Source organism: Petromyzon marinus, chromosome 27, assembly GCF_048934315.1.
Source record: "Petromyzon marinus isolate PM22_M1 ecotype Great Lakes invasive population chromosome 27, UKy_Petmar_22M1.pri1.0, whole genome shotgun sequence".
In the NCBI taxonomy this organism is placed as follows: domain Eukaryota; kingdom Metazoa; phylum Chordata; class Hyperoartia; order Petromyzontiformes; family Petromyzontidae; genus Petromyzon; species Petromyzon marinus.
Genome location: NC_133693.1, coordinates 11,832,411 through 11,844,544, shown reverse-complemented (window position 1 = coordinate 11,844,544; position 12,134 = coordinate 11,832,411). Strand labels below are relative to the sequence as shown.

General features: G+C 48.4%; 1 protein-coding gene across 1 annotated transcript; it reads right to left on the bottom strand.

Annotated features, from left to right (window-relative positions):
- Positions 1-4,186: 4,186 nt before the first annotated feature.
- Positions 4,187-9,565, bottom strand: LOC116946699 (uncharacterized; the record flags this gene model as incomplete). The annotated part of the gene is made up of 3 exons (XM_076069971.1): positions 4,187-4,243; positions 8,003-8,629; positions 9,155-9,565. Coding segments are annotated over 3 exons (1,095 nt in total), but the record flags the coding sequence as incomplete, so codon positions are not given.
- Positions 9,566-12,134: the final 2,569 nt, after the last annotated feature.

Here is a 12,134-nt window from a genome sequence, read left to right as displayed (position 1 = left end):
GCTGCTGCTGCTGCAGGCGCTTTGGGCCTGTGCTCAGAAACTGTGCTGAAGAAATAACAGGGGGGAGAGGGAGATGAGCACGATCGTCTCTTGGCCGTGGAAACGAGTGAAATGGGTTTGCTTGTTTCTTCAGCTACAAGTTTCCAAGACTCTGTGATTGTTTGTGAACTAAAAATGGGGCTCTCAGTGTGGTTCTCTGTGGAATATTCGGGACAGGTGAAATTATGGATGTGCTCGCAAAAGGAAATGGAATTTGGCACCGTCATAATAGTGCACAGTTTGACCAGTGGTCGAGTGCCAAACTACGCCGCGCTTGCGTTTAACGTCCTGCGCGGCGGCTTCGTGTCGGATTCTTGGTGGAAGAGGCTTCGGCCTGAGGAGCCCAGCCTCAACTGCTCCGTTTCTTCTTTCAAACATTTCCCTGCTGCTCCTGCCGCTGCTGCTGCTGCTCATAACACACTTTGAACGTTTCGGAACTTTGGGCTTTTTCGGTCCTTGGCCCTCAGATTTGGGACACCCTCTGCCTGAAGAACTGTGGCTGGTGGCTGTTGATTCTCACATTCAGAAAGAAGCTACAAACTTGCTTATTTCCTACGGCATGTTAGATCAACTATGGGTATTTTACTCTCTGTACGACACTCTTGAACCCTTTGTTGGGTCTGCTGCGCCTTATGGAAACGTAAACAATGCCTGTCGATATTTCACTGCACATTTAGCACGCATCGTGCACTGGTAAGCTGTGGGTGCACAGGGATTCAGTGGAAAGAAGTGTATCCTCTTCTTCTTTATATTTAAAAGGGAAATTTGTGAATATGTGTGTCTGTTCGAAATGTTTAGCATACTTCCCAACATGCAACAAACTTAAAATTTGGCATATGCGTAGCTTCCAGACTGTACCCAATGCAAAAAGTATAAAATAGACTTTTGTATTTTGGGGGGGGGGGGGGGCGGGGGGCGCAATAATGGATATATTTTGCACGGCAAGTGAACGGTGACGTCACATCTGTGATGTCATCCGCATGCGGCAGCGTCACGCAGTGTGCCTGTTGACGTCACGCATCCACCCCCCAACCCTCCGCGTAGGCCGTGTATTAATCGAAGACAAGAATCCAAGTCTCGGGCGAAGCCGGGTAGTAAAGCTAGTCTCAGAATAACCGGAGAAGGGGAAGCACTGCAAGCAAACGCATGGGTCCTGAACTTTGTCTTCTTTTGTACGGCCGATATAGATGCAGAGCAACGACTACAATCTCACATTCAGGTGGTCTAGCCAGACAACCGCGGTGGTCAGGAGCAGTAGCGGAGTCTATCGCTGCGATGTCTCCTTCGTATTTGTGGATCGGGGAATTGCGTCGGTATACATTGTACGGTCTGTTCTGGATGACCACAGTCGTTCACTCCTGGAAAGTTTATAATTTTCCACTTGTGCATCAGGTATCCGCATCTACTGCCATGGTTTGTGCAGGGGATGCGGTTTAGGGTGGACCATGAGCTTCGTGGAAGATCAAACCCATGGATCTTCTGCGTTGGGTCTCTCACAACAAGGTTTTTGTTATTTATTTTTTTACTCCATTCAGCTCTCCAAGCTTCATTGGGTTTGAACTTGCATTGTTGACGGTTAAGCGTGTGGGTGCTGAGCGGTGTATTATTACTACTATTATTATTATCAGTGCACAAATGGAGAAAGATATTTTCCAAGACAGCGACCACGCCTCAAAAAGAGGACGATCCAGGAAAAACCAGGAAAGGTGGCAACCCTCCTTTGCGAGATTCCTAGCCTCGCTAAACTATTTAACTTTTAATATTTTACAAGGTAAGACCCACTGCGTTATGTAGCTGTTTTTGAGAAGTAACCTGGCTATCACAAATGATAGCTCAACGAAGGAGCTTATCGCGAGGAAATTTATAGAAGCCAAATGCTCGAAACGCACGATGTTGATTCTATATTTGGAGGGTGAAACCGGAGGGCCCGAAGAAAAATCCACCCCACCGCGGGGAGAGACATCGCGAACTCAAAATGCACAGATGTCAGGGTCGGCATCGAACCCACGACCTCCTGTATAGCAGGCGAGGTAGTTAACACCTCACCACCGTGGCGCACTAATCGAGTATCTAGAGGGGAACATTTTGACACTGACGACAACTTACTTAGCACTCGGTCCCTTCCTCCGCAGCGAAGACATCCGCCTGCCAAGTGGACGCGCGCTGCGCTGCGTGTTGTTGTTGTTGTTGTTATTGGACAGCGCTGAGCTGTGCATTGATGCACTTGCCCACCAAACGTTTTTGGAAAATCCCATTCAGGCCACGGTATGGGAAAAGGATCCCCCGGCCGCTGATATCGGGCATTAAAAAAAATTCACCGTGTAACAAATAAAGTTTCCTCCATAGTTCTTGTACGTTAGATCACCTTTCAAAACACATTTCCTGACATAATAACAACGACTACTATTTTCTATTTTACCAGGTAATGCCCACTTAGCTTTATAGCTCTTGTTCAGAATCGACCTGGCCACAAATGATAACTCAACGAAGTGGCTTATCACGTGGAAATGAATAGCAGCCAAATACTCTAAACGCTTGTCAATTCCCCTCCACATGAAGCAAGCACCCTCCCTGTCGAGGTTCTGCTGCTCCCTCAAGACCCCCAAAGGCCTTTTCTCCCTGGCCCACCCTTCTTCCCTCCATCCCGAGGTACCCCCGTAATTCCCGTACCCACTAAACCTCCCTGCCCATACCCCTTCCATATTCAACATATAAACTTTATCTACCCTCATATTAACACTCACAACCCTTGTGAAGCGCTTTGGATAAAAGCGCTATGTAATTTAAAAGGTAATATTATAAACGTGGAGAAAATTCAACGCGACCACGGGGAGAACCCAGGGGCCCAGGCGTCTGGCCACGATGAGGGGGGGGGGGGGGGGAGTCACAAAATTGGACAGGGGGGCCCCATTTCACGCGGTTGCAAGATGTTAACTACCTCGCCTGGTATACAGGAGGGTGTGGGTTCGATCCTGACCTTGATGCCTGTATATTTTGAGTTTGTGTGTCTTTCTCCCCATGGTCACGTGCATTTGTATTCGGGTCCTCCGGTTTTACCCTCCACATTTAGAATCAACATCACGTGTTTAGAGTATTTGGCTGCTATGAATGTCAACACGATAAGCCGTTGGGTTATCATTTGTGATGTCATATCGCGTCTGAAAATGAGCTACATAGCTTGGTGAGCCTTACCAGGTGCAATAAAAAATATTTAGTTCATAAAACAGGAGGTGTTAAGATGTTCAAACACTAAATAGATACCTTTTGCAAAGCATCAAGTCTGCATCAACCACACTCAGTACTTGTGGTGAACATGCAAACAAACATTTTCTGATAATACATGCATTGTCTTTGATACTGATTGGTCGACACCAGAGAGGGCCTTTGTATGGCCTTGTCTCACCGGTGTCAGACCAGAGAGCACCAAAAGTCAAAGACAATGCAAGTATCAGAACTTTTATAACTCGGGTTGAGCAGTAATATCTAAGGGACCTTTTTTTTTCCGGAATCAAATTATGAAACGTAAGAATGTTTTTTGCCCTTTCTGGCAGCTCCCCCAAGCTCCACCTGCAACCAACTGCAGAGCCCAGCTGGGTTGGACCACATAGCCCAGCTGGGCTGGAATTTGCAGTGATGTAAAGGTGCATCGGCTAACGCGCCCACGAGGCTTGTAACAAGGTATCGATTTACGGATAAATATATATATATAAAATCTTGTACGTACTCACCATACATGCTTCACGTGGTCGGTTTATGTAAGGGGTGATTCTGATTTATGCTAATTCGTTACAAATTATATGTATGATGCAAATTATATGTCTGTTTAGGTTGATGGCTCATATGAGATTGTACGAACGGGAGATGGAATAAACAGGGAATCATAGAAACGAGGCCAAATAATCAATTCTTGAATGGGATCGCCACCCCGAATCCGGACAATTCGTTGAAATGGTGGGGGAGGGGTGAGGTGCGAGAACTAATAAACGCGCATCTAAGGACGTGTGGATTTGTCAAGGTCACGGAGGGCATCACGGTCAACGCACCAACGCATCTCGCTGCGACGTTCGTCCCCTTGTCTCAAGCGTTGCGCAGTCACCACGGGGCCTCCAACGTCACCACCACCTGACCGACTTTGTTCCCCGCTTGGTCATCGACCGCTGTCCGCCTCCCCCAGGGGCGCCTCAGTCCCCTGCCCTGCCCCACCCTGCACACCCAAGACAAAGATCCCCCGTATAACCTGTAACAGACTATAGGGGCAAGTGCTGTTAGCAAGCACCTTCGAAGGCCAGAACGGCACGCGAGGGGGTGGGTGGGCAGCACCACGCTCGGCCGCCTTTGTCTCCCCATTGGCGATGTTTACACACCGCCACAGGTACTCATTTTAGGCTGAGTCGACCTAGGGAAGGCCCAGGACCTGTTCAGATATTCGTCACCGATTTTGGCCGTGAGCGGGAATCTAACTATGGTCGCCAGGTTCGTAGCGCAGCGTGCTAACCGCTCCACTACCGCTCCACAACAACCGCCATTCGCCACACAGTGGCGGTGACGTCACCACGACGCTTGTGCCAGGCCATGTGCACCTTGAGGCCACGTGAAGTGTCGAACGCCCGCTGGCAGGAGGTCACGGGGCAGACCCAAGTGCCACGGGATCGACTGACTGAGATGACTGGCAGATGGACCAGCTTTACCCCATACTATACTGTGCCAACTTGCCGCATTTTATCCGTCCGGCGCTCCGCTCGTTGTTGTGAGCTTCGCTCCTCTGCCCTCCCTTGTTGCTGGAGGGCGACTGACTCCAATTGCCCAGTGGCAGCGTCCTTCACAAGCCTCCTCCATAGAGGCCGATCCTGACACCGCCGGTACCAGCCGTTGGCAAGTGCACTCAGCTGCACATCCTCGCGGGCCGCATCAGTCCATCTCTCCTCCAGCCCACGTCCTGCCCCCCCAACCTTTCCCCACCCTGCACACCGACGCAGCAGCGCCGCACCCTCTGCAGCCTCCCACCCAGTGACATCCGCAACTCCTCGTGTTCGAATTTTTAATCTTGAACTTCTAAGTTCCCATCGTATCCTGCGTTGACGTCCATGGCATCCTCCACGTGCATCTTTATTTAAAGGCGAGCCCGTTGTGGTCCCGCCTCACCCCCCGAGGTATTGCCAGGGTGTGGCTCCCTGGATACGGACGAGACTCTCCCTTCACAGCCATTCCCCCTGCTCTGCAGTACAACTTGCTTACTCTTACAAAGCTGATTTTGCGTCTCTTACACAAAAAAAAAACCTGGCCCGGTGACGCGAGACATATCCTGACCTCCTCTCTCAAAAGCTCCCTTAAATTATCCACACTTTGGAAAGCTCAGCATCCAACTTTGGATATATTTACGTTCAAATGGTTTCATATTCGTTCGAAAGGGGGCCTCGCCGTTTGTCTCCAACGCATCCGAAATCTGCTGTGGCTGAATTATTTCCGGAAGGGTTCATGCGGGGGAAACAAAAAAACACATTTGTGAGTTTCCACCTGTGTTTGTGTCTCGTTAAAACAACAACAAACAACACAGAATGTAGCTGGTATCGGTAAAAAAAAATCCCAGTGCTGAAAAATTACCTCCTTACTCAATCGATATTACGTATACTAAACTATGAGCTTTATTTATTTATTTTGCCCGGTAAGGCCCACTGAGCTATATAGCTTTTTTTGAGAAGCGACCTGGCTATCACAAATGATAGCTCAGAACGTGGCTTATTATGTGGAAATATATAGGAGTCAAATACTCCAAACGCACGTTTCTAAATGTGGGGAGAAACACCGGAGAAAATGCCAAGCGACCACAGGGAGAGAGACACTCAAACTCTACATTTCCAGGCGTCAGGGTAGGAATCGAACCCACGACCTCCTGTATACCGGGCGAGGTAGTTAACATCTCACCCCCTCCCTACTGCCAAAAACATAGCAGCAGGACCCTCTTGAAAAATACTCTTGAGACTCAATTAGACTTTTCCTGGACAAACGAGCGCAGGAGTGACTATAAAAAAAATGCCGAATGCGTCCTGTGGAATTGATCACCACGCCCTCCGTACACTCATCTCATACAGCCGCATCTGCCACTGAAACTCCACAGGAATGATCGCTGCTTACGAATCGCACGCAGCAAACACTTCACAATTCCGTGGCGCTCCACGTAGCCCAGCGCCACTCTTGGACCCCGTCCATCGTGACAATTGGGACACGGTGGAATGCAGTGTGAACGTGGCTGGAAGCGTCCTGAATAGACACTGAGGAAAGAGCGGGGCAGTCATTGGGCCCAAACAGGGCAAGATGGTAACTCAGAGATGAGTCATGCTCCCTTATCTTCCACACGCGTCCTCGATCAATCCACATCGTCTCGCACCTCCTGGCTCCCTCGGCTCTCTTCCCTCCTTGGCTTGTGCGCTTCGTGCCGGAGCCTGCGATCCACCGGGCACCCACGCTCCCCTTGGCGGCAGCATGAAGGCTGCTTTGGAGAGAGAGCAGCCAACATCAGTTCCTTCTGGCACCGTGAACGTGAACACCCCCCCCCCCCCCACATGCCCCTCCGTCGCGTTCTCTGCGTCTTCACAGGCTCGAATTTGCCCGTGCGATGTCCAATTATGTTGCCCAGCAAGGAGCGAGCGACGTCGTAGAAAAGGTGAAGCGGCGATGGGGGGGGGGGCGGGCGGCCCTTGCGATGTCCTGCCCGTGAGGCTTCTGAAGGACAATTGTCTGATGCTGCGTTCGCACAGCCGCTTTGTAGCCCCGCTCACGAAACCAGGAAAGTGGTGCCCGTCCGGACGACTGCGGCAACCTACCGAGCCGAACTCGGGACGCGCGGCTCTCGTGCTTGGGCCACCAAATGTCAGGCTGGCCGCGCTCAGAAGCGGCCGCGACATCGCGGCGCAACCGGCCTACGAGGCGCTCCTTAGCAGCAGCAGCAGCAGCACCACGGTGGAAACTTACAACCGGTAATGCTCCGCCGTCTTGTTGGGGTGACGTAACCTGAGCCGAACAAACCTTCGACTGTGTTTATCCAAAAATACCATCCAGGGGCAAATATGGTCAGGTGGGGCCCCAATCTTTGATTTGTCTCGCACGGTCGCCACCCCAGAGGCTATTGTACATCGCGGCCTCCTCTTGCCGCACCACATCGTAAAATACGTGTTGTTGTTGTTGTTCTTCTTTTACACTGCTGTCATGGAGGTCGTCAAGGAGGCCCCAACTCGTAGCTTTGGCCACCAGGGGGAATGGGGGTGGAGGCTCAGGCACCCCCTGCCCCCACGCTAATTACGCTAGTTAAGTGTGTTACGTTAGTTACGCTAGTTAAACGTGTTACGTTAGTTACGCTAGTTAAGCTTGTTACGTTAGTTACGCTAGTTAAGCTTGTTACGTTAGTTCCGCTAGTTAAGCATGTTACGCTAATTACGCTAGTTAAGTATGTTACATTAGTTACGCTAGTTAAGCTTGTTACGTTAGTTCTGCAAGTTAAGCGTGTTATGTTAGTTACGCTAGTTAAGCTTGTTACGTTAGTTACGCCAGTTAAGCTTGTTACGTTAGTTACATTAGTTAAGCTTGTTACGTTAGTTCCGCTAGTTAAGCTTGTTACGTTAGTTACGCTAGTTAAGCGTGTCACGTTTGTTACGCTAGTTAAGCGTGTTACGTTTGTTATGCTAGTTAAGCTTGTTACGTTAGTTACGCTAGTTAAGCGTGTTACGTTAGTTACGCTAGGTAAGCGTGTTATACTAATTACGCTTGTTAAGCTTGTTATGTTAGTTACGCTAGTTAAGCATGTTACGTTAGTTACGTTAGTTAAGCTAGTTACGTTAGTTCCGCTAGTTAAGCGTGTTACACTAGTTACTCTAGTTAATCTTGTTACGTTAGTTCCGCTAGTTAAGCGTGTTACGTTAATTACGCTAGTTAAGCGTGTTACGTTAGTTACGCTAGTTAAGCGTGTTACGTTAGTTCCGCTAGTTAAGCTTGTTATGTTAGTTACGCTAGTTAAGCTTGTTATGTTAGATACGCTAGTTAAGCTTGTTACGTTAGTTATGCTAGTCATGCTTGTCACGTTAGTTACGCTAGCTGAGCTTGTTACTTTAGCTCCGCTAGTTAAGCGTGTTACGTTAGTTCCGCAAGTTAAGCTTGTTACGTTAGTTAAGCTAATTAAGCTTGTTACATTAGTTCCGCTAGTTAAACTTGTTACGTTAGTTACGCTAGTTACGCTTGTTAGGTTAGTTACGCTAGTTAAGCGTGTTACGTTAGTTACGCTAGTTAAGCTTGTTACGTTAGTTACGCTAGTTAAGCATGTTACTTTAGTTCCGCTAGTTAAGCTTGTTACGTTAGTACCGCTAGTTAAGGTTGCTACGTTAGTTCCGCTAGTTAAGCGTGTTACGTTAGATACGCTATTTAAGCTTGTTACGTTAGTTACGCTAGTTAAGCGTGTTACGTTAGTTACACTAGTTACGCTTGTCACGTTAGTTACGCTAGTTAAGCGTGTTACGTTAGTTACGCTAGTTAAGCTTGTTACGTTAGTTCTGCTAGTTAAGCGTGTTACGTTAGTTCCGCAAGTTAAACTTGTTACGTTAGTCTTGCTAGTTAAGTTTGTTACGTTAGTTACGCTAATTAAGCGTGTTACGTTAGTTACGCTAGTTAAGCTTGTTACGCTAGTTAAGCGTGTTACGTTAATTCCGCTAATTAAGCTTGTTACGCTAGTTCCGCTAGTTAAGCTTGTTACGCTTGTTCCGCTAGTTAAGCTTGTTACGTTAGTTACGCTAGTTAAGCTTGTTACGTTAGTTACGCTAGTTAAGCTTGTTACGCTTGTTCCGCTAGTTAAGCTTGTTACGTTAGTTCCGCTAATTAAGCTTGTTACGTTAGTTACGCTAGTTAAGCTTGTTATGCTTGTTCCGCTAGTTAAGCTTGTTACGTTAGTTACGCTAGTTAAGCTTGTTACGTTAGTTACGCCAGTTAAGCGTGTTACCTTAGTTCCGCTAGTTAAGCGTGTTACATTAGTCACGCTAGTTAAGCGTGTTACGTTAGTTACGCTAGTTAAGCGTGTTACGTTAGTTCCGCTAGTTAAGCGTGTTACATTAGTTACGCTAGTTAAGCTTGTTACGCTAGATCCACTAGTTGAGCGTGTTACGTTAGTTAAGCGTGTTACGTTAGTTCCACTAATAAAGCTTGTTACGCTAGTTCCGCTAGTTAAGCTTGTTACGTTAGTTACGCTAGTTAAGCTTGTTACGTTAGTTACGCTAGTTAAGCTTGTTACGTTAGTTACGCTAGTTAAGCGTGTTATGCTAGTTCCGCTCGTTAAGCTTGTTACGTTAGCTCCGCTAGTTAAGCTTGTTACGTTAGTTCCGCTAGTTAAGCGTGTTACGTTAGTTCCGCTAGTTAAACTTGTTACGTTAGTTCCGCTAGTTAAGTTTGTTACGTTAGTTCCGCTAGTTAAGCGTGCTACCTTTGTTCCGCTAGTTAAGCTTGTTACGCTAGTTCCGCTAGTTAATCTTGTTACGTTAGTTACGCTAGTTTAGCGTGTTACGTTAGTTACGCTAGTTAAGCGTGTTACGTTAGTTCCGCTAATTAAGCTTGTTCCGCTAGTTCCGCTAGTTAAGCTTGTTACGTTAGTTACGCTAGTTAAGCTTGTTACGCTAGTTCCGCTAGTTAAGCTTGTTACGTTAGTTACGCTAGTTAAGCTTGTTACGTTAGTCACGCTAGTTAAGCGTGTTATGCTAGTTCCGCTCGTTAAGCTTGGTACGTTAGTTACGTTAGTTACGCTTCTCACGTTAGTTACGCTAGTTAAGCTTGTTAACGTTAGTTCCGCTAGTTAAGCTTGTTACGCTAGTTGCGCTCGTTAAGCTTGTTACGCTAGTTCCACTAGTTAAGCTTGTTACGCTAGTTCCACTAGTTATGCTTGTTACGTTAGTTACGATAGTTAAGCTTGTTAACGTTAGTTCCGCTAGTTAAGCTTGTTACGTTAGTCACGCTAGTTAAGCGTGTTACGCTAGTTCCACTAGTTAAGCTTGTTACGTTAGCTCCGCTAGTTAAGCTTGTTACGTTAGTTACGATAGTTAAGCGTGTTACGTTAGCTCCACTAGTTAAGCTTGTTACGCTAGTTACGCTAGTTAAGCGTGTTACGTTAGCTCCGCTAGTTAAGCTTGTTACGTTAGTTACGCTAGTTAAGCGTGTTACGCCACTGTAACCATCGCTTCGCTCGAGCCGTAGCGGCGACGCACACAGGGCTAGGGTTGCTGCACGTTTGTCGGAGACCCGAGCCGTTGCGAGGGTCATCCAGAGCGGCCGGGCGCTGCTCATGTCTGGTCTCCTATCACTGTGGAAACGCATCGACAGAGACAAAGATCCCCCGTATAGCCTGAACAGAATGTCGGGGCAAGTGCTGTTAGCGAGCACCTATGAAGCCCTGAACGACACACGAGGGGGTGGGTGGCCAGCAGCCACGCCCGGCCGCCTTTGTCTCCCTAGTGCCGATGTTTAAACATCGCACCGGGTACTCATTTTAGGATGAGTCGACCTAAGTGAGGCCCAGGACCGTTTTAGATTATCTTCACTGGTGTTGGCCGTGAACGGAAATTTAACTCGGGCCGCCGGGTTCGTAGCGCAGAGCGCTGAACGCTGCACCACCACTCCCCAAAACACATTACACACGCATAGAAAATACATACACACACAAACACACATACGCTGCCAGGATCTTGGAATTGTGACCTGGGCCTCGACACCACTCAACCAGATTCGCCACAAGAGCAGAGCCCTCTTCTCAAGACACGGACTGAAGAAATAAAAATACATCAGTATGTGCACAAACATGGAAAAAAATGTTTTATTTTACTAGGTGAGGCCCACTGAGCCATATAATTGTTTTCATTAGCGGCCTGGCCATCGCAAATGACAGCTCAACGAAGTGGCTTATCATGGTGATTTATCGCAGACAAATAACACCCAGTCACTCACTCACCCAGTCACTCACTCAACCTCTCACTCACCCACCCAGTCACTCACCCAACCACTCAAACCCAGTCACTCACCCAGTCACTCACCCAGTCACTCACCCAGTCACTCATCCGCCCAGTCACTCACTCACCCAACCACTCACCCAACCAGTCACTCACCCAGTCACTCACTCACCCAACCACTCACTCACCCACCCAGTCACAACACCCAACCTCTCACTCACCCACCCAGTCACTCACCCAACCACTCAAACCCAGTCACTCACCCAGTAACTCACCCAGTCACTCACTCACCCAGTCACTCACTCACCCATCCAGTCACTGACTCACCCAGTCACTCACCCACCCACCACACTGCAGGTCATCTCCCATCTCTCTCTCTCTCTTCTCTCACACTGCTACCCCGCATCCCATCCCCCATCGACTATTTTCTGACGCTTTTACAATAGCCCGTGCTCAATGCAGTCAAACGCGTCAACTCCTCTTTGTCCATGACAACTTTAACGGTGCTGTCTGTTGCTGATCGCTTGCCGTTTTGGGGCTTCTGGGCCTCCTGTGCTCAGCGGCTGCCGTTTTTTATATTATATATAATATATCCACTGAGAGCTGCGCACTTTTAAATCATGCAGATCGCAAACGGATCTCTCTCGGCACTGCTTGTTATTGTGTTTAGTCTGTCCCTTACCCCGCGCACCTCTGATTAGAAACTGTTGGCTACGTACGGTGCAAAAGAAGTCCAACATATCGTACATAAGATCAGTGGGCGGTGGGTGAGGGTCCGGGTCGGTATAATCGCTACCAAGGACGAGGTGAGAGCAATCCGGTTCGTCGAGATTGACACGGGAACGTCCGACTTGGTCGCCTGCAGCAAACAGACGAACGAGCGAGACGAGATGCCCAAGACCGGTGAGATTAAAACACATCTGTCGGTCTTCCATGTGTGTGGAAGACCGCCGCCTTGTGTGTGTTCATCACTGTGACGTCACCTTGTGTGCGTTCATCACTGGGACGTCACCTTGTGTGTGTTCATCACTGTGACGTCACCTTGTGTGTGTTCATCACTGTGACGTCACCTTGTGTGTGTTCATCACTGGGACGTCACCTTGTGTGCGTTCATCACTGGGACGT